We start from the raw sequence: 23,516 nt of genomic DNA, 5'->3' as shown, positions 1-23,516 counted from the left end.
AATATTGTGCAGTATTGTAGAGTACGGAAAAATCATAATTTTAGTTTTTTCCCAGTCATACATGAGGATTGAGAAAGAGCAACTTTCCTGTTCTCTATTCCTGCTATTTATCACAAAGAATCACAAAGTATTCTGAGCTGGAAGGGACCCACGAGGATGACCCTTGGCATCTGGCACAAGAAGATGAAGAGTTCACAAATGACACGTGAGCTTCTGTAGCAGACTCATGAACAATTCTCCTGGCTCCCTTTTGCTCATGGCAGAGCAGTGACATTTCTGTGGAAAGACTCATCGATCTCAGGGGGCTTTGGGAGAAAGTCTTAGGGCTTTACACTGTTGGGTGCTTAGTAGTTTAAACTAGCAGCAGGTATCTTTTAGGATTAATTTCTACCTCACCACTTTGGGTCTCTGAAATACTTCCATTGCATATATTGAGTTTCCTGTGCAACTGCTTACCATCAGCTGCTTCATCTCCTCCAAAGTTCTGTCTGTAGAACAGCATTAACTCTATGTTGTAGCACTTATAGATGGTCACGAGCAAAATAAGCAGAAGAAGGATGGCTCCCAGTCCTCCAGCAAGTTCTATTTTGTAGATCAAATCTAAAATTAGCAAGGAAAGGCAAAAAGGTTATGATCTTTCCAAGCTGTATTTTCTCTAATCCACAGTACAATTCCGCATAAAATTGTGCAACTTCTAATTACAACCACCACAACATTAAAAATGCTTAATAATTTTGTCCATTGCCTATTCCTTAATTATACTCATTTACTCCATCTACTGCTCATCTGAAATAACCATCTGAAATCCAGAATGCATTTGAGGCTACACATGTAAATCTCCTACACAAGAACTAATGATTTTACACAGAGGAGTAACCAACTTTTAATGAGCTGGTGGAGTTTGGAACTTCTGCACTGGCAGAGTGCATCAAATGCTGTGTGCAGCTTGTGAGGACAGATTGGGCAGGGTCTGGTCCCATCCCCTCCAAATTAGACAGCTTTGGTTTTCTATTTGTGAAGCCTGTGGACAAGCTGATGTGAGCTGCCAGGCCAGGGCTTCAGCTGGATCCCTGGAAAATGAATTGAGCTTGCAGGAAGCCCAAGATAACAAAAGAAGCCAGGAGACATCAGGCTGCAAAGAGCCACTTTGTTTGTCATGGCTGCTAACAGAGTTCTCACGTATTTGTAGAGTTCACACCATACTTTAATGGGACCTAGTGTTAGCTAAAATTTTCTACTCAGATGCTTTTGTTAGGAAACATCACAAGAACTCAAAGAACTTCATAAATACCTCCAGACACAGTGATCCATCTCTTACAGCTGGGGAAACAGGCTTAGGAAAGACAAGCAGCATGTTCAAGGTCATTCAGCAAACCAATGACAAAATGGGATAAACCCCTTGGATACCAGTCCAGAGCTCCATTGATGCAAGGGACTAACTTGAACAGCATTGCTCTTTATCCTGAAATGTCCTCTGAGAGCAATATTGCTCCTAACACCACCTGGCATATTACTTAGCCATAAAAGACAGAGGATGACAATTTGACTCTCCCAGCCTGTACTGGTTCAGATAAGACATCATGAAGATATTTGCTGCTGTGACAAACACAGAGAGAAGTTTCCAAACTCACACAGCCGGGACAAAGTTCTTGTGATCCTTACACTTCTAAAACTTAGGTCAGAAAAAAATTACTCATATGTCATTTGTGTCACTTTCAAGATAAAAAGCAAATTAGCTGTGTATCTTTGGGGGTTATTTTTGCCTCACCATGCCTTCTATTTCAATAATTAACATCAGATGTCAAGCTATTCCCAGTTTACAGTATCTCTGATGTCTGTCTGGCAAGAAGTCATGGACTAATAGATGGAAAAAGTCTATTTTAATAGCTATTTAATCTCTCTGAGAACACAGGGAATTCATGGTACTTTTACTACACGGCATGATAAAGCCTGCATCCTCTGGGGGATAAATCTAGGGAAATGGAGAGCAGAGTTGGTTAAAATCACTTTTTTTTTTTTCAATTGTACTGAATCTTTTCTGCTAGGAAATGGAGATGATGGCAAAACTGCCAGCTTGGAAGGAAAGACAATGCTGAGCCTTGCCGCCCACACAGAAGCACAGAGCTGTGCCCACTTTGGTGGGGGGAATAGCAGGGTATTAAGCAAACCCACAAAATCCATCTTGAAAGGCAAAATGGATCAGCTTTTGCATGTCCAGTATATATCCTTCTGCCCCATGAACTCTCCTAGAGTACAGACATAAGGAGGGAAAAGCTGAGGCTTTTGAGCTCTCCTTATTTCCATTCCAAAGTGGAGGCAATGAAAAAAACCCAGGATGTTCAATTTTCTTGCCTACTCTACTTAGCCTTAGCATCTGATTAATTCCTTCCTCCTCAAGTGGTCCTCACTGAGACAAATAGGAAGCAGCATATCCAACACTGGAAAAGAAGCTGAATCTGGTCTCTGTGCCATAAGAGAGAAAAATAGCAAATAACTATTGATAGTTTCTAATATAAAATAATGTAGAAGGACCTTGCCACAACATATTACACATATTTCAGAGGATCATGGTCTTTAAAATAGCAAAAGTCTCATAAATACCCGATAAGTGAGAGACAATTTTAGAAGTTCCTCATAATTTAGAAGTTCCTCATAATTTAGTGATGTATCAGTATCAAATTCACCCCCTCCCTAAAATTAGTTCCTTAATGTCTTAATGGCAGCATCTTTAAAAAAAAAAAACATGAGGAAAAGTAATCATAATATTTACTTTTATCTCAATTCACTACTTCTTGCCACTTATCTCAATTCACTACTTCTTGCCACTAAAAGCATGGTCTGACTTTATTCTGCGGTTTCTGACAAGTTATTAATCTTTCAGATCAGTTATATTATAGACTATGTAGACTCCAGTCACTCAATACTGAACTGTTTTCAAACCCTTTTGAAGGAAGTCCTGAACTATTTCCACAACTAAGGGACAACTGGGTGTATATTGCATTTCCATGTTATTTGAGCAGCAAATATGTTAGGACAGCATGGAGAAAAAAAAAAATAAAAGCAAACCAAACCCAGGATTGTCCAGAACGTATTTCTGAACTGCTTGAGAGCAAGTAACAATGTGGCCTTGAACTATAGTCAGTAAAGAAGAATGTGATAGCAGACACTTGTGTTCAGGTCTTAGGAGCATCTCTGACTCTGCCTTTGCATTGGTAGCTTTGGGTTTGAAACTTGATTTGGTTCTTTTTCAGGTGAAAACTCCAAACAATAAAAATAATTCTAAATGATGGCACGTGCTTCTGGGGCTATTGCTACACTTGAGCTGTGCAAAAAGCCACTGCTGTATTCTCCTGAGGGTTTGTGGGGACTGTATCACTAATACAGTCACTAATGTATTTCCCCTGAAACATTTGAAAAGCTAATTTTTCCTTTTTTTCAAAGCAAATTATGTGCTAAAAATAACCATCTGATGTCAGAACAAGAACTCTAGAAAATCTTATACAACACCTACAATGCAGATTTTGGGTTTATTCCTGTTTTTCATCCAAGCCAGAAAAAAACCAGAACAGCGGGCAGGTCTGGAGACAAAACAGAGCTACAAGTGCCTCTTGTCAAACACGGATAATGCAGCTCTTAAGAGGTAAGACTGCAAGGAGGGAGATTTCTCTGACTGAGAGATCTGTGCTGCAGCACATTGCAATAGAAATCCCTTTTTTGACACACACAAAGGATGCTGGTCAACAGCTTTCTGCAAGTCCTGCCCTAAATCTTGTCCCAGCTCAGTAAAAACAGTAGTATTTCCTGACTCATGAATATCTACAGTAAAATCTAAGCTGGAGAAAGTTAGGACAAGAAGCAATTAAATCAAGTTGCAGAAAGGAAAAGTTTGGTCAAGTATTTGTTAGAACTTAATAAATAACAAAGAGGACAATAGGACAGGCAGTCAAAGGACACAGTAAAATACAGTGGTTATTTTAAATGACACTTTAATAGCCTGGAAATCAACTACTGAGAGTGCCTGAGGGGAATATAAGTTTTCTACAGCCACGGTGCAGAGAGAAATGAAATAGTAGCTGCAAAGTGATCCTTTCCACCTCCAAATTCTGTATTCAGCAGTGCTTCTTCCATAATTCCAGCAGAGCTCTGAAATATCTGCATTTTTTATGAATAAATCAAGCTTGTTATTCTACTATATGCACACAGCAGAACATTTACCAGTGCCAAAGAGATATACTTACTATCACTTGTATATTTATGAGGTTCAGTGGAAGGAAAGGTAGAATGCTTTTTGCACTAGACACTAATCCTTCATCATGATGACCAGATTCCTTAATTAAAGCTGTGGCAACCTGTCAGTTTAGATCACAGAATTGTAGAATTGTTTTGGTTGGAAAACACTTCCCAGATGATTGAGTCCAGGCATTAACCCAGCACTGCTGAGCCCACCACTAAACCATGTCCACGAGGATGGCTTTCAAATCCCTGCAGGAATGGTGACTCCAGCATGGCCACATCCTTTGCCACCTGGCAGCCGCCTTCCAGCTCCTCTGCCCCAGCCTGGAGCTTGTTGTGAGCCAAGAGCAGGACCAAACACTTGGCCCTGTGGAGCCTCACACAACTGGCCCCAGCCCACGGACCCAGCCAGTCCCGATCCCTCTGCAGAGCCCCCCTGCATGGAAGTTTGTAGTAGATAGTAGAATGATCTGCTGGATCAACATTCCTTTATTCCAACTTTGACACAGTGAAAGCACACAAAGGACTGGAGCTGCCCTTTCTGGTTTGCCTCATGAAAACAATTCTTATTCTCCTGTTTTGGCAAAATAATTTACATCCAAGAGCAATGGCAGAGGTCTGGATACTGTATCAACTCTTGAATCAATCTCCTGCGCTGATGTTCTGTGGTTTCACATAACAGCTTTTCCCCAAGGGTGGAACCTTCCTTTGCTTTCCCAACAATTACTATCTTACAGCTTTTATGTTTCCTAATACGCTGTATCTCAGAGAGACCATCATCCAATCTAAATGTCAGCCCACTTATGAATAGGAGAGCTGATTGAACAAACAACGAAAGAGCTGCCATGAGATACTGTTACACTCCCCTGATAGTGACTTTTTCAAACACAGAGCACAGGAGCACTTTTAAATTTGGCACATTCAAATACAAACAGTTTCCTTTCTGCTACAGGTAATCTTTCAGTAGTGCTGTTATCCATCCAGAAACTCCATTCAGTATCAAGCAAGACAACCATGATGGGGTAACTCTCCATGTATTTGCAGATCTCATTGCATGTCTTCATTCCTGATGCAGTTAGAAACCAAAACGCACGGAGACAGCTTAAAGTTTTCAATTTAAAACACAAAGCCAGGAAGTAGAGAAACAGGAGAACATCTGACCTCACTGCCAGGGCACCTGTTCTAAGAAATGTAAGTTTTAACTGGCCTAGTTAGTCAGTTCTGAGTCAAATTCATAGGTTTTTTAGTCCAAAATGCTTTCCCTGATTATTGGTGCCTTATGGGTGACTGTATTCCAGGCAGGTGTATCACCTGCAAGTCCAATTTTCTAGACACCAAAGAACAACCCATGATTTTTTTCTCAACAAAAGGTAAACTGAAGCTGTACACAAGCACACTTCAGCTCCAAGCAGGCACACAGGAGTCCAGCCTGGCTCAGAGAGGTCAGCAGGACCTCTGAGTGACGTGTTGCTGCTGAGGCAGGTGAGGTCACAGATAACTAAAAAAGGGAAAATTACCTTTTTTGCGCAGAAGAACACTGGCGTGTTTCCGTCCATTTCTGTTCTCCACGTGACACGTGTAGTTAGCCAGGTCTGCCTCCTCCACAGCATCAAAGATCAATGTCAACTCAACTTCTTTTTCTCCAAGATGTTCTCTGAGGAGTCTGAAAGGAAGGATACAGCCTTTGCTTTAACTGAATTAATATGGATGGCAGATTTCCAAAAGCACTATGATTTCTCAGCACAAGACAATGCTCCTTGGCCTCCTTCACTCCTGGAGAAGGACTTAAAAGGAAACTCATGTTGCCTGAAAGAGGCCTCCCAGAGGCATTTTCCATGACCATCAGAAAGGTTTTTCTCCTGCCATGTCTATTGCGGAGCTGAACCAAGTGCAGGAAGAGTGGCCATGGGTACAGTGGTTATGTGTGGCTTTTTTCTTGGCTCCATCAGAATTAAATGCTAAAAACAATGCTTCTTTTAAAAGAAGTGACAAATACCCATTTTCAAGAAGCAGGATGTCCTACAAAGCCATCAGTGAACAAATTACAGGGCAATTTAAAGGCTGGGTATTGTGATACATTTTAATTCAGTGTGGAAAACCAACAAAAGGAGCTGCAGAGTCTTTGGAATTTTCCTCTGTTTTCTGGGGCTAGATCCTGACTTTTAAGGGAAACAGTGTCAAGAATAAGAGCTCTCTGCTCCTTTGAGAGGAAAGAGGAGACGTGCAAAATCCCCACAAATGGAATAAAAGTTCTAGCAGACTTTCAGGCCAGAGGTACAGCCTTTTCATGTCATTGTTCTCATGTGAACATTAAAAAGAATGCAAAGTAAATGCACGTTTTCTGCTGCTGACATTAAGTCTAAAAATACAATACACTATTCTCTCAAAGGGCTTATCACTTGCTCAAGAAAAAGTCGCTGCTCCTTTGAACAGGGAAATGTAATGTCAAGTAAAGTCCACCAGATAAATTTGATCCTGTTTGTGCAATGCTGCACAAGAAGATAAACAGAAAATGTGGGGTGCCCTCACAGTCACCTGTGAACTCACCACTGCAGTGGCACTTCAGTGAGTCTCTTCTCTGAAAAGACTGCACAGCACTGTGAGGTAAAGGCAGAAATAAAACCCAGGGTCACCAAAAAAGAAATATTTCCTCCCAAGACAGATAGGAGGAAAGTGGATGAGAAGTGATGAACCAGAGTGCTGCCTGCTCTGGATGGAAACTGCTGCTGGAGACATTCACAATTGTCAGTAATGGCAAACCCCAAGCTTCTAATTATAAACCAAAGACATTGTGTGTACACACATTTCCTTATGTACATGATTTCACATGACATCCATGGAACTCCAAACACACTGAAAACAGATCAAAAGAGAAGTATGAGGGCATTGCACTAGAAAATCAAAAATGCAAGCCTGACTGCTACAAGCACATCTCTGCAGTAACTCAGAAGAGACACAGGACGATCCACAACAATTCAGCCTCTTTCACTGTGGCAGCATAACTTGCAAAAAAGCAAGTGGAAAAACAGTTTAAAAACAGGGTGTGTGTTTGTGTGTGTGTTGAATTTAGAAACTTGAATTGCATCTTTTTTTTTTCCAAATACATTCCCATTGATTATGGTTTTTTTATTTTTTTCTTCCTTTTTTTTTTTTTAATTTTTTTTTTTTTTTTTTTTTTTTGTTTTTTTTTTTTTTTTTTTTTTTTTTTAAATTTTGGTCCAGAGTCCAAGTAGTGAAATAATGGAAGGAAGATTAAATTTGCACAATTTCTGGCAGAAAACAACCTCCTCAGAAAGCCTGGTCCATTTGCATACTCAGCCTAAATCTCACTGGGAGTGAGATAAGTCAATTCTCATTTACCTATTATTCAGCTATATCTCTATAAAGACTCAGGAAAGCCACTCTGCTGGCAAACAGTATGCCCAAAAACTTTTGGTCTACCAATCACGCTGCAAGGAACAACATAATCATTAACAGAGAAAGTATCTGGGAAACTAATCTGGAGCATTCTGCAAATGTTCAGATTTTCTTGTTTATTGTAATCGGATATTTTACACAGAAAAAAAAATGGAGACAGGTTACAGTTAAGATAAAAGAGAATGTTATTTTTATCTATATCTAAACTACCTGTATGTAAGATAAAATAACTGACCCTTAACCTAAATTTAAATGATATATAATCAGCTAAAGAGGAGCTTTCATAAAAAAAAATAATATTCAATATTTTTGGACTGAGAATTCTTTTCTACATGTCTTCTAACAGCAATTTTTAGCAATGGAAATCTATAGAGTGGGATCTATCATGAAAATGGTGACAAACATTTAAGCATTATGCTGGCAGCAAAATGTAGGAAGCTCTTAGCAGTGTTAAACCTTTCATTCCTGTTTTATTCACTTTTCTTCTTTTTTCTTTTAACATTACTCTACATGTACATTATTGCCACAGAAAAGCACAGCTGGTCACCTGCATTTTTTTAATACACACACAGCCCTTAATTAATTGCATTGATTAATTAATTTTTGTTGTTGGTTCAGAGAACACGGAGCACAATACAATATCAACAACAAGACCTCAAGGGTGCAACAGCATTTGTTGCACACCCAGACATGAATCTCTGTCCCTGTCTGAGGTGGGGGAAGCTTCATGAGCATCACTGTCAACACATGCCAGCTCCCACAAGTTGAGAAAACAATAACTTTCTGGGCTGCTGAACAAAGTGTAAGAGTAATTACGACATTTAATGCATAGCTAAATCAATGGTGCTTGACAACTCACAACAAACAGGATGGAAAAAGAGAAATAAAAGGTGGGTGATGTAAAAACAACACTCAGAGCCTTCTTTTCCTTCAGGTTGAAGCATTTTATTTGATCTGAAACAAAACATTTTGTCTAGTGAATAATTTTCAGGTAAGAATATAAATTTTAAAAAGGAAGCGTCATTACAGAACAGAGATACTTTCTTTTAAAATTATGCAATGGCTTGGATTTTTCAAATCCTTGGTCATATTTTCCCAGTGCTTGTATGCACTAAGTTGAATCTGAATTTAAAACACTTTTACTTTGAGACCATACTTTCCCAAAATGTTCAGTCTTTGTAGGACCACACATACAAGGCCATAAGAAAGCTTCACTTGGGTCTCTCTGCAAGACAGAGGCATCCATCGCAAACTTTTACTAACCTGCATGAGAGTTGAGATTAGCAAAAATGAAACTTTCATTCTTTATAAAGCTGAGGATCTGAACTGTGAACAGGGTTATGAAGTCTACTCCCTTCCTTCTATTCCTTGACAACAGCTGTAGGTGAAAGGAAAGTTCTGTGTGTACACAAGCACCTCTCCAAAGCAAAGTCGTTCAACTGGCAGCATGACAGTGACCTTCCCTCTCTTTCCTGCATTGTGTTTCTTGTTCTCTGCCCTGAATTTGCCTACTTGAGTAGTGTAAGCTTTTCAGGAGAGAGCTGTTGCTTCCATACTTCTCTGCAAAGTACCCAGCACATTAGCTATGGGAGTTGTGCCTGCTGTCCCCCAGCACCCCCTCCTAACAGAAAACAACATCCTCATCTTGTCTGAGCATTTCATAACCATCTGTTGGCTTCTTGGGTGATAAATCAATCAGAAGAAATAAGGCTGCCATTCAAAATGTCTCCATTCACCTCTTTTCATCCCTCTAGGATGACTTAAACTTATTCTACTTCAAAAATGGACAAGAGAGAGAAAACAAGGACAAACACACTCTACAAGATGAGCATTATTACTATTCAGCAGTGTTGCCTGTTGAAGAACTAAAAAAGTAATTCATAGGTGGCTGAGAGAGCAACATTTATGTCTGAAAATACTTTGCCATGGCAGAGAGCTGGTGTTGAAACTTGCTGTGGGCTGCTTGGATAATTAGGTACAACTGACAACTCTGCAGACATGCTTAAAGATTCTGATTCCTTCTTTAATAACTCTGGTTCAATTTACATGACATTTTTATTACTGCTGTGAAAAACCCACCTGGCAAGCAAAGTCTCTTCCTCCTTCCCCCCACGCATGTCTAACACTTGGGGATCTTAATTCAAGGGATGACAAGGGAGCAGCTCAGACAGGGCGTCATTGCCTCCATGTCCTGCAAAACTTTGAGTTACTTTTTATCATGAAGCTTTGTAAAAAGGTCTAATAAATACTGAGAAGCCCAGAGCAACACCAGTATCATTCTTGGTGAAGTGTGCTTACCAAAACCCAGTTCCATGGATTGGGTTTGAACAGGAATACTCAGGTTACATGCATCCTTATTTTAGTGCTTTCATGACAGCACAGTGAGTGTTAAACCTGCGCATTGGGGATGGGTGGTTTGTGCTCCCACATGTCATTTGCAAACCTGAGCTCTCATCATACACAGAAAATCCAGCAACACAATGGATGGGCACAGCCCAGGGTAAGGACAGCACCATCAACTCAGAGTGCTACTAAATTTGTGAACTAATTCAAGATAGGTGATGCAGAGTTGAAATGTACCAAAGGAACAGCCCAGGGAGTATCTTGTTCTGGTTGTAACAATTCTGTACTACTCCTAGCTTCCCAAAATAAAATGTCCTGGTACACCATAGAGAAGCAAACTGATTAAGCAGACATCAAACCAGCAAGTTCACCATGGCTCATCAAATTTGAAACACACATGACAATTTTTAAATACATCAATATATACATCTGGGTGGAAGATGTGGGCTGCCTCAGGGCACTGACAGAATAATTAGTGCTGCTTAGTTCCCCTGAAGCAGCATACCTGTAATGGAATACAAAACCAAGAGCTGTTATGGGCAAAAAAATCATTTGCAAAAAGTTACTACTTCAGTTGCCATAGCTACTTCTAAATAAAAAAGGGATGGACTGGGACACTGCTGGTAATGATGCAGTGTGTTTTGGAAATGCTGTTTCAAATGCTGGCAGTGATCACAGGAGATTAGGTAGGTGATAAGTAGCTTTGCTGAAGAGAAGATTCAGTGAATTGTGAAGGTCTGTAAACTGAGTCAAAGCACTTTAGTGGAATGAGAAAAGTGACTTGTCACAAATTAGTTTGAAACATGAATGTGCAATGAGATGGAACAACAAAGGACAAGTAACAGCCTTTTCAAACTCAGTTTCACTAATAAATGTACATAAAAGTTTTGAACTGTGCCAAAGCTGGAGCACTCTTTAAATACAAACCTCAAATTGTCCTGATGCAGAGGAAGAACATGACCAAAATCACTCTGTTCATATATAAACACAACAGAGAGAGCACAATGCCATTAAGTGCTGATTACTTACAATGGCAGAAGTTTCCAATAATTGCTTTTTGTGGTCAGAAGAACAAAGGAGGATTGTACAATGGCAATATAAAATAAATTTAATCTGTGTGCAATTAAGTGTATCTTAACAACTTGTGGCTAAGTGGCTGAACTTCACATTATTGATCAAGTAATAAAGCAAAGGGACCTCTCTCCTCTTGCTCTCCAAAATCACCTTTACAAGAAACAAAAAACTCAGACACGAGATTAAAAAATGTGCAATGGAAAGTGAAAAGGCCTTGGCTTTCTTTATAATCCATATTCATTGTATCATAATTGATATTTATTCTATCTATAGGAGCTGGGACCACCTTGCCCACAGTATAACCATAACTTAGTCTTTGCTCAGAGAACAATAATCAGGTAATTATTAGGGAGGAGAGTAAGGTGCTGTTAGATGCAAATTCCATGGAAGTTCATGGGGATACAAGTGTGTTTTCTTTACAACTTACATCAAGTGATAACCAACACTTGGGAAAAAGCCCAGAACAAGCTGGATATTGGACACAGCCACTCCTTCCTCTCTCTTGTGTGTTAAGCCTGGAGGAACAAATGCTGACTCTTGAAGGCTCAGGTTAAGGAACACTGAGAGCTGGATCACACACACACAAAACACATTCAGGAGAAGAGAAAAAGTGTGGTGGCTTTGACAGGAGACCACTTGTCTTCAAGATTAACAGTGGTGCTGGAATGGATGTCACCTTGCCAAGGCAGGTCCCATGGGACAGGACCATTCCCATGCAGAATCAACCCCCAGAACACTCAGGAGATGTTTCAGCCTCCAACCATCAGAGGAATTTGGCAACAGATTTTCAGGCATAAGTTACTCTGTCTTTAGTGTCCTCACTACAAAGGACAGGGAGCAACTCACACAGCCCTGGCTCCAAGTCATCCATCACTCTTTGGACAGAAAATTATTTCCACTTTCAATTAAAAACTTGTCAGCTCAACAGGCTTGTGGGACATACAGTATTTTTAATAGTAAATAATTCAAAAAGTACCTGACTTCGCCTTCTCTAATGTGACCTTCTAATTCTTCTATGAATTTTTCCCCTTTCATCCAGTAGATCATGGGGCCTGATTCTCCACTGAATCCAAAGAAAGCTTTGCAGGCCACAGTCAGTGGATTTCCTGAGGATAAAAGGAAGAGAGAAGATTAGAGACTTTGTCATAGCTACTAGTGAGAAAATTATTGTAAGAAGTATCAACACCTCAGATAAACCTCCTTACAAAAAACTGGAGGAGTTAAAAAAAAAGGGAAAGAATAACTATAAACCATGGGAAAAAGAGTGATGTTGATTTGCATCTACAGGAAAGAGGTGTAAAATGAAACTCTGAGGTTAGCCACCCATTTTTTTTCTGAGAAAAATGGTACATGAACAATGAGAAGGTATGAAAATGGTGTCAACATAAGGTGACACCAGACTGGTTGTTAAAAAGAAAGAGGTGACTTCCCTGTCATACTCCTTGGATCTCTACCAGGTTTAGAGATTTGTCTCTAAAAGGCAGGTAAATCACTGAATGACTGCTCCTTATCCATGCATAAACACAGAGGAATAATTCCTTCCTTGGTGAGCTGCTCAGAGAGCTTTTAAAGACTCCCAAGAAATACATGATGCCAGTCAGCCCAACACTGATGTTACTGTCAACAGGCTTTTGGCTAAGGACCAAACTTCAAAGCATTATTCAAGCAATAGAGTAAAGAATTCTTCCTTTCACCTCAAAAAAAGAAAACTTTGAAATTATTCAAATTTCTTTTCTCTTTAAAAATTCAGCATTTTACTGGGTTTTTTTGTCTGGCTACAGTTTTCACTGTTCTAGGTAGTCCAGGAATGTGCTTACACTGCCAGGACAGATAACTGTCTGCCTGCAGAAGACAACAAAGAAAAAGAAAAAGAAAAAGAAAAAGAAAAAGAAAAAGAAAAAGAAAAAGAAAAAGAAAAAGAAAAAGAAAAAGAAAAAGAAAAAAGAAAAAAGAAAAAGAAAAAGGAAAAACAAACAAACCCAGAAAAACCTCCAACAAGTCAGGAAATTTGGAAGAACCATGCCCATTCCCCTGGCATGCACGTACAGCTGCTGCACCCACTTTTCTTTGCCTATTTTACTTCACATAGGTGCTCCAGGTTATGGAGCAGGTGTAAAATCAGCAGCTTAGCTGGGAGAACAGACCTCATTTAATGTGAGTGGAGACTCTGCTGAATCTTTCAGGGCTTTGAGCAAGCATGGAAAGCCTAAATAATGAATTTTACTGTATTTGAAAGAAGTGTTTTACTATGTCAGTAAAACACTTATTCTCTGTGTTAGCAGGAGACTCTCTTGGCTGAAATAGAACAGGCCTACACTTTTCCAGAAGGGGCTAATCATTTGGAGCACACCACTTGGCTGAGTATGGGCTAATAGCTTCCCATGATTGACTTGCTGTGCCTGAATCATTCACCTCTTGTCAGCCCAGGAGTGATAACTGGCTGTGTGCACACTCAGAGCATATCAGAGCTGAGTGTTAAAGTGCCTTTGCCTAAACCCCCATAGAGCTGAGTCAACTGCTTGCACTTGTCTATCCATTATTTCAGTGCCCAATTTAAGACATGTCTAAAGAGTCTGATTAGTCAGGAAGCACAGCACTCCCAGCCACAGAAAATCAGCCGCCTTTAAATTGTTTCCAAGTCAAGATCCAAAATTACAACTGCTTTGAAACATTAGGATACAGCAAGAAAAGATTTAAAGGCTGCACTTGAGTCTCTGTTTCTCAAATAGCAAAAGACAAAAATGGAAAATGTTTATCCTGAAAATGTTTTCCAGACTCTTTCATTATCTCCATATTCACTATGAACTCTGGCACCACAGCTGGCCCCTGAACACGTGGAGATGCTGGCAGATTACACAACTAGACCAGACATACAAGAGAGAAGAAGAGTGGATATTCAATTATCTGCACAGCCTACAACACTGACAACCATCAGAGAAAGTTCCAAACTTCAGTAACTAATGAAGAGTCTGAAACACTTCTAGGCAGACTTTTAATTCCACTACAGGCTCACCCAACCCTGTGAGGTGCTGTGTGTCCTCCATGGGAAGAGGGGACAACTGGAGCCTCTGGCTGTATCCACCTCACCTCTTCCCAACATGCTGAATGCCTGCATGGTGTGAGGTCTTTTTGTGCTGCTTGCCTTGGAGTCACGACACACATCTTTTTAAATACCACTTGGTGATTCCTAGCGTGTGGCTGCTCAGTCCATGCTTGATATTAATGGAAAAAGACACTGTAGCAATGTGAAAAAGAAAAGGATAGACAAGGTCTATCAGTATTGACAGTATTTGCCCTTTTCCCAGCACACCATGCTGGACATTAAGTGTTACAGGCAAAATATCTTACAGAATGTACTTTTCCTCAAACCAGCAGATGTTTACCTAAAAAAACAAGCCATGAGAAATGAAAATACTCCAAGGAGAGTCTAAGTCTTTCTATACATGCAGAGTAAATACCCTGAGGTAATAATGTCTGGTTTGAAGAAATATGAAGTTTTCTACGCAGATAGGAAAACTTAAAAACTCCAGCTGTTGGTAGACAGCTTCTGTAATAAACAAACCCAATATAAAGCATCAGGAACCTTTACCATGACAACCTGCGTGCTCTGAATGTGCCTGGGCAGATCTATTTCCTAGCTTTGCCACCAGGGAAACTAGCAAAATAAACTAATACCACGAACAGGAAAATCTGGAGTGAGTTTGTATTCACAGTTCAAAGTTTGGAGCCAGCAACACCTGAAAAACCCCATAGTTCATCTCCTCTGCAAACCCATCACTGATCAGAGGGTGGCATGAACAACTTTTCTCATCGGACAAATAATTTTAATCTCAGTAGCAGAATAATGCAGGTCTGGGTTGACCTGATCTGTCCTGGAATGGAAAGAACTTGGGGCTTGATGATACTTCAAGGACCCATCCAAACTCCAACTCTCACTTGCCGTTCGAATACTCTTCAAGCTGGTAAGGACATCTCACTCCTCTATAGCTTCTGAAATAGCTTCTGGTTTATAACTCTCATCACTCCTTTTGCCTCTGGGAGGGGGACACCATCAGAAAGGTAACACTGACTTCCCTGCAGAACCACTTCATCTCCCAAAATAAGCCTCCATATGGAAGAGTAAGGGAGATTCCTCCCCTCCTGCTGTTATCACCACACAGCTACAGCAACAAGCTGTTACTGCTGGTTTTCAGGGAACTCCAACCATCCCCACCCAGAAAGGAACATGGCATGTTTCACTACATTCTCCCCCAAATACTGCAATAAAAATGAGGCTGAATTCTGTGGTCCCTAAATGTACCCTTCAATATAGGGAGAAATAGGCACTGAGCATGGAAAGTGCCCCTTTGCAGGTCTTGGTTTTAGGGCTGGCTTCAAGCCATGCAATATTACACTGAGCCACAGTTCCAGACAGAAGGAAGTAGCAGGCAATTTGTAATTCCAGCAATTCATCTTGTGTAAGGCCCAAACTTTTGCACATCATTACTGCTATTCTGCATGACCTTCAGTAGTTCCACTACTAATTGGTCTTATTAAAAAATATTCCCCTTGCATCATTTAATTAACAACATCAAAATTCCTGGAATGAATAGTATCCTAAAAGTTTTCAATTTACAGATGGATTCTGTTCAGAGCAGACAGACATTTCAGATGCCTTTACACTTAATAAAATAATTAGCAGAGGAACAGAGAAAGTTATTTGTGAATTTCTAATGAATCAACAGTTAGGAAAGTGTTTGAAGAAACAAGGAAAGAAAGTAGAAAATCTTGTTTGCAGACATCACTGTCTTCTGCTTTGCTGGGGTCACCTTGATACAGTAAAGGACCAGGTTCAGCAGAAGTCTCTGGTTTAGCTTTTCTCACTACCTTGTCAGTCAGGCAGGCTTGTTGCAAACTCCCAGCTGATAAGACACAACCACTGGCAGTAAAAAAAGTATTGCTATATATTATTGTACAATTTTCACCTGTCCATTTTCCAGTAAATCTGTGTGAACTCCACAATACATTCAAGAAACTTTTTTTTTTTTCTGGCAAAGAGAATTCCACAGAAATGCAATTTTTCAAGCAGAAGAGCTTCCTGATGGTGGTAGGAGTACTGGATAATGATGGAAAAGGATCTGCAAAAGAATTTAGTCAGGAATGGTTTGGAATGTGCTTAATGCAGGGCCAGGATGCTTTGACAGAGAATCACAAATTCTGCAGCACAGTTTCTCTTGAACGAGACGTGCTTCAAGCATAAAGTAAATGAAGCTTAAAATACCTAAAAGTTGTTCTGTCTTTTAAAAACTTAAATGCCAAGGCTGGATGACTGACCAGCATAGAAGGTAAAGGCTCTTCACATCTGGCTTATGCCAAGGCATTTTTCAGGATTTTTTTTTTTTTAATGCAGATGGATAGTTTGTTCTTTTTCACTTGTTTTGCCCAGGCAGGTGTATTTTGTAGCTTTGAAGTCCACATCAGAGAATTTGCTTCCAGCAAATCAGATCTTCACTCACAGAGCACACCATCTCAGAGCAACCCCATGAAGCAGCCAAAGCCTCTGTGAATCCCTGGGTGCTGTTTTTTCTTATGTCTTGAAATATGAATTGGTTTTCGTTTTCTCTTGCATTTTTGGGCCAGATAAAATATTGCTCTCAGCAAGCCTGAACTGAAGCAGATGAGCCTTCCCACCTAGTGGCAGAACTGACTGAAAATGCCAAAGGTCTCCCTTTGTGCTAAGCAACACCAGAAGTCAGACCTACAGATGTTGCTAGCTGGATTTACATCCTCACTCCAAAGGGGTGCTAATCCACTGCCTTAATCTACTGCAGGGCTGTGTGCTGCCACACATGGGAGGGCAGATGAGTGTGCAGTGCTGTCACCGGAGGGTCATCCTAACACTCCAAGTCCCTCTTATCCATGTATTTGCATATTGGAGCTCCCCTCTGATAATGGTGCTTGTGTCTCTGTCCCTGGAAGACTAGGAGAGAACTGAGTGCTGCCAAAGGAGCAGCTTCCCACTTGACACATGCAGATGTTTTACAGGCACTTCATGGGCTTTGTTTCTTTCATTTGCTGAGACAGAGGACAGGAAAGGCAGGTTACTTATCACTTCTCAGTAAGTGTATTCTGCAGGCTGTCTGTAGAATTCAAGCTGACTTTCCAGGCTGTGAGGTTTGCAAGGCAAATCATCATGTCACTGACAAGAACATTATTGTTCTAATATGCTTTACAAGTGCTAGAAAGTGGCCAAAGAGCAGCAGAGTGATTTAAATTCCCCTGGCAAGGCAAGGCTGGGTTGTATACAACCCTGAAGTAAAGAACACATTTCCTTTTCTTTCAGAAGGACATCCTGGATAAGAAGATATGGAACACAGAGCTTATGCCTGCAATTTATCCACAAAACAAATGCCAGGGGCAACACGAACCTTGACTCATGAAAAACAATCTCTGTGTGTGGTAGTTCTATGCAGAGAGTACCAATTGTCTCCAAGTGCCTTGCAATGACATCCTCTGAGCTGCTCTCCTGGGCTGGGCAGTGAGCTGAGCCAGCAGCAGATGGAGGGGCTGCAGCCCAGCCCAAAAATGGCCCTGGCTTGGCTGGCTGATGCTGACCAGGCTGAGCTGCTGCTGGGCATGTGAGGATGGCCACGGCAGCAAACGGTGCCCACACAAGGTCACTCCTGCAATCAGAGCCCAGCCCTGTGGCTGAGCTGCTAAGCACAAACCTCTGTCCAGGGCTCACCACTGCCCTAGAGCAGGCAGGAGTATTTAGCAGGGGCAGCTGAGGCTGTGCCTGGGCTTTGCTTGTGTCACCCAGCAGAGCTAATCATGTTTCCCAGCCTCTCCCAGTACAGACCTGCAGGACTGTACTGGGAGACTCACACATCGGGGGCTTCAGCCTCGGCCTGGGCTTTGCTTGTGTCACCCAGCAGAGCTAAGCATGTTTCCCAGCCTCTCCCAGTACAGACCTGCAGGACCACTGAAGCCCCCCATCAGGGGCTTCAGCCTCGGTTCCTCTCATCTGCTTAGGTGGCACTGGAATTCTTCACAGATTTACCCACTAGGCAAACCTTCACAAAAACCTCAGATGCATGATTCCTTATTTTTCCCTGGCCATATCCCAGCACCACTTGCTCACAGGTTCCATGCTTTGCTTTCCTCAAGAAGATCAATAAAGACAGTGCTAATTACTGTACCTGGGCTTCTCTTCCCTCCTCTTTTACCTGTAGATTCTACAGAATACAGGCTTAGCTGCGTGCTAAACCATGTTATCCCATTTAGATAAAAGTCTCATGAAATTCAGCGACTAGTTAGAGAATTACTGGATCCAGTGAAAATAGAACATACTCAAACCAAATTATTTTCCTTTATGAAAAAAACTCCCATAATTACAGAAAATTATATAATATTTCAAAATTCTATTCCAGCAGCCAGTAGATTCATGACTGGATATGAGCCTCCCAAACATTTGCATAATTAAAGCTCAGCCAGGAATTAATGAACTGAAAGCATTTTAAAGAAAATTAAGAAACCTGCTTTGGATAGTGATAATAATATTCTTAATAAGATAAATTTATAGTGAAATCAAACCCAACTAGCCTCCAGACATTCATTTCATAACAGTTTGAGAGCATTTGAAAGTACACCCATATAATATATATTTTATTAGATTTAGTCTCCAGGTTTTTAAAAGAAGCCTAGAAGAAGACTAAAGGAGGTGCTCTTCCCCTAAGCAAGGCTATGCAGCCACTACAGTAATATCCTGGCAGCTGTAATGATGTGTAGGAAAAATAAATGGCAGTAGCACATAACTTAAGAGTTAGCTGGCTCTTCACTCATATAAGAACTTTTTGACAAAGGTAAGTCTTTGGCAATAAAAAAAAGAGACTGGCAAAAACTTGACGAGAAAAATGCAAGAGATCTTTAGGTCTCTCTTTTTTTTTTTAATTCTCTATAGTTTACGATCTTAATTTTAACTTTCTTTCTTGCTCTGCTCTTATTTCTTATGCCCTGAGACATCAGAAAACACATAGCCATGAGATATTTGTGCTTTTCTGTCTCACTCAAGTGAGCAAATAGCACATATAAAAAGTAGGATAAAAATAACACTAACAGCGAGCAGAACTCCAAACACGAAACAAAGCAACTAAGCCTCTAGACAGTTTGTTGCCAAGAACACAAGTCAATGCATTTGTTGTCATTCCATACAGCCCCAACTGTTGCTAATTTAAATCACACAATCACCCACTGCAAGGGCTGCTTGTAGGCTTGGCTATTGACTGTATCTTCCACAGAGAGAGAAAAACAAAACAAAAAACACACACAAGGCTGAAATGTTGCTGATAAAAACTTATCAGATGTTCTAAAAATGAATCAATCAAATCAAGATCACCTAGAGCAGCTTTCTTCAAAAAAAATAACATCCAGGAAAACATCCCAACTGCTATCTCTCCCCCCTCACCCTCGAAAAAAGTTAACTTCACCTAAATCCTGTAAAACCCTTTATCCCATTTTCAGAACTGCCTTGGGGCCAGAATTTAAAATCCTAGTCATTGAGAGCTCAGGTGTAACTCCAAGTCAAGGATTTTAGCTTTCAGTTATGCACCTACAATGAAGACAGATGCTTAGCGGGATTTCCAGTAGCAGCTTGACAGCTGCCTTGTGCTGGCTTTAACTTGTGCTCAATGCTGAGGTCCTTCTGAAAATCTCATTTCTGTGCATTCTGAGGCACAGAAGAATTATTTAAGAGAAATGCCTTGCAGGTACTTGGAAAATGTTCCCCTGTTGGTGGGGTTCCAAGGGCTGGGGCAGCCCAATGGCAGCAGAGCAGTGACATCCAGAATAAGGTGAACTAAGGTACTTGCTCAGGAAACTGAAATGTAGCCCAAGAATGACCATAGAAAATTCAATTCAGGGGCAAGCTGGAGAGTTGGAAACTCCTCAATCTAGCAACTGGCAGCAGTGTGAGGGGGAGGATCCTCCTTCCCCTCTAGCCAGCAGATTGGTGTGAGGACACAGGGGCATCTCTTTGTGGTCCCTCTCTTTGTACCTCAAAGAAAGAATTGGCTGTTCCTTCTTTTCACCATGGGACAGCAGTCTAAGGAAGCAAGTGTTCCCTGAATAATTCCTGCTCTTCTCTCAGAGCAGTGGCAGAAATTATGGCTGTGGTGGCATGAGGCCATGCCTGGGCCAGAGAGAGATGATTTGTTCCCTTATTCTGAAGAAAGTAGCTTTGATTTTATAGAGTCCTAGAGCCTCGGAATGTCCTTTCCCCTCCCCGCCCATCTTGCCCACAGTGGTGTCTGGATATAAGGCACTATCTTAGGAGCTCAGAGCAAGATCTTAAAAAACCCATCCTGAGAGAAAAGCTTTGCTCTTCTTTATTGCTTATCACTTTTCTTAGCTGTGCTAGAGCCAAGAAGGAAATTAAGCTGCTCCCTGCAAGGTCTAATGTGAAACCTTGGCCACTTCAGCATCAAGACTGTTATTTGAGCTTTTGTTCTAGTGCCAGAAACCTTTACATAGCCTTCACCTCTGCATTAACTAGAGAAGGTTACAGGCTTCATCTTCTCTCCCCTGGCAAAGCTCCTGCTACCACCCAACAAGGACCCAGGTAATTGTGATTGTCTGCAAGTGTGATGGTCTAATTGCACACAGATGGGCAGGAGCCAGAGCAAAGGACTGTTCTTCAGAGATGTGCATCTGCTACCCCCAGAGCACTGAATAAAGCTGTGCCTGCAGCTGGCAACAGGCTGAGGCAAACCCTGTCCCCAACAACCTGACAATGTTTCTTTTAAGGATTTTTAAAGGTATGCTGTGTGTGTTCTCAAAAGCTCATGTAGCAATACCAAACAGAGACAAATACAACAGAAGAAACTTGCTGTAGTCCAGAATGTATTTTCAAATTCAGAAAAGACACTATTTCTTCAGCACAGGGTGACATGAACATGGCAGCACTTTGCTGTTATTTTCCACTCCAGCACCCAGGGGAATACTGGCAGAGGGTTCCCAGAGCAGGGTGATACCTGGGAAGAGTTGATAGCTGCCCTGAGGGGGCTGTTGCTCTTTGAAGTCAGAGAGGTTTTTCTCTAAGTCTTCCACTGACTCTGCTGAGTATTACAGGCAGAAAAGGCTGAGTAAAATTTTCTCTCTGTTTGGATAATTGTCTTCTGTGCTACCTTGCTGAGAATGAATATGTCTGAGCTAATGTCTTTTATTTCTCTGTCAAAACCATACTTCCTTCCTTAGCTGATTCATTCTTTGGGCTAGGGCTCAAAAAAATACAATAACTTACATTTGTCAGGAATCATCTTGTCAGAATGTTCTCCCCTCAACCCTTAACTCCAGAGTCAGCCCTCCTACAGCCTGAATCTCCAATGCTGCATCTGTGTTGACTTGGGAATGGAACAGAAAGCTTCTTCTCATGGGTATGGTCTGTGTACTTTGGAATTTCACTGAAGGCCTTTTAATATTTTGCCTTATATGCTATAGCTGCTCCATTTCAGTCCAGTATTTCTCAGAAACCATTCCCTCCTCTGAGTTGTGCAGGTATCAGGCAAGTGCCTGAAAGCAGCACTCCTTTGGGAAGGTTAGGACAGATTTGTGCTCTGTGATACCTATACTTGTGTCATTTCCCATTTCCCAGAAAGGATGATCTCACAGCTGAGCCCAGAGAATGAGCACAGACCCCTGCAGAGCACTGCACTTTGAAAACCAGGATCCCTTGGGTAGTTATCAGCTAAACAGACCTAATAACCCTCACTATTCCCAAGTGCCGAACAAATTAGCTACACAGACACTCCCACTCTACTTCAGTCCCTCTAATGAAACCCTCTTTAAAAGTCAGCTCCACACAGAAACACAGCTCTGTTTGCAAACATGTTGGTTTTCTTTTTTTTTTTCCAGTGAGTTGCTGATTGTTTCTTATAAAAGTCAGCTCCACACAGAAACACAGCTCTGTTTGCAAACAAGTTGGTTTTCTTTTTTTTTTTTTTCCAGTGAGTGCTGATTGTTTCTTGTTTTCCCAACAGACAGAAAATACATTAATTACTTGTAATATTGACTCCTGTAGTAGTAGTTTTTCAGCCCTATTAGATTTACTGACCCCTACCAATTTTCTGCTCAAGCTGTTGACCTTCTCAGAGAGCTCTTTTCCCCAGCCACAGAAAGGTAGAGCTCAGCTGCCTTTCATACCCCTGAGCAATGATTAGTGAAACACCCAACTGTAAGAATAGAAGGGACAAACTGTGGCCTCCCTAAATCCCAGGAGGGCTGCTTGCACAGTCCCCCTGGCACTATGCCTGCCCTGCCTGAACACAGCATTGCCATTCCCAAGGCTGCCACAGCAGAGGTCCTTGCCTGTGCTTCACCAAAATAGTCTCAAGCTCAGTTTCAACAGTGCCAAGGGCAGTACTAATGAAGGTTACACTTCTCCAGAGAGGCTGGCAGGGGACTGTTGCTCTTCAGCTGCTGTCACCTTTGACAAGGAAGAAAAATCTGTCCCCCATGCCCATGGAATAGCAAACACATGGTTGGCAGTGAATTGCTCTGAGCTGGGCTTGCAAGGGAAGACACAGCCAGGGGAACCCCATCATGCCTGGCAGGATTAGCCATGCCATGGCAGCAGCCTGCTTGTCCCTGCTGCCCACAGGCTTGGAGCAGAGCATGGGGTGGCCCTTGGTGGTTCAGCCACCATCTCCTGACTCCCCTCTTCACAGCCCATGGGCCCTGGCCCACCTGTGCTGCTGCCACACTGGGCAGGCACTTGAGCTAACATAATCTTTTTCACATCTTTCATAATGGGTTAAAAAAACCTCAGCCCTTCTGTGCCCAACCACTGCTGAAGTGGGCCTGCCCCACTAGGAGAAGGGGCCTCAAGCAGCCTTGCCCCCTGACACTGCCTGCCCTACTTTTGTGGTTGGCTTTAGATGCAAAAGAGAGGAGACGTGACAGGCAGTTTATGGGAGATACTGATTGCTGGCACCCTGCACTTTGCTTTTGTCATGTCAAGTCATCTGCAAGCTGCTCAGAGCCTCTGTGATGGTGCTCTTTGCTTGCTCACATGGAAATGAAGTGAAAGCCAGGCTGACATGCACGACTGTGCAGAGAAGCAAACGCAGAGCCTGAGTAGCACTTCCACGAGATCTGAGCCCCTGTGCCTCAGCAGTGCCTGGGGAAAGTCTGCTTCACAGAAAGAAATTTCACTTTGGACAACATTCATTTGGACAAGGTTCATGTAACCTCAAACCCAGAAGAAATCAAAGGTGTGTGAATTGTCCAACAGAATGCTGATGCCTGCCCTGCTTCTGTCTGTGCTTTTCCTTCCAGTGTTCCTGAGGCACTTCGCAGGTAACAAGTCACCACCCTGATGGTCACTTGCCTTTAGTGTGAGCCAGCTTGGTTCATAGGCAGGGAAAGCTGAGTGTCTGGCAGGGTGTGAGCAGGGCTTGGCTGCTGAGCCAGCAGCT

General features: G+C 41.6%; 1 protein-coding gene across 2 annotated transcripts in view; it reads right to left on the bottom strand.

The window, feature by feature from the left end:
* Positions 1-23,516, bottom strand: part of IL1RAPL2 (interleukin 1 receptor accessory protein like 2) — a 327,614-nt gene that overhangs the window by 12,109 nt on the left and 291,989 nt on the right. For both annotated transcript variants that reach the window (XM_041396593.1, XM_041396592.1), the window contains exons 6-8: positions 12,044-12,173; positions 5,751-5,896; positions 457-600 (exon numbers count right to left, since the gene is read on the bottom strand). In XM_041396593.1, the coding sequence (XP_041252527.1) occupies positions 457-600; positions 5,751-5,896; positions 12,044-12,173 (420 nt within the window). The remainder of the gene's footprint in view (positions 1-456; positions 601-5,750; positions 5,897-12,043; positions 12,174-23,516) is intronic.

Source organism: Onychostruthus taczanowskii, unplaced genomic scaffold (assembly GCF_017590055.1).
Source record: "Onychostruthus taczanowskii isolate IOZ18803 unplaced genomic scaffold, ASM1759005v1 scaffold13, whole genome shotgun sequence".
Classification (NCBI taxonomy): Eukaryota; Metazoa; Chordata; class Aves; order Passeriformes; family Passeridae; genus Onychostruthus; species Onychostruthus taczanowskii.
The sequence above is the reverse complement of the archived record's forward strand: the minus strand, read 5'-3'. Positions and strand labels throughout refer to the sequence as shown.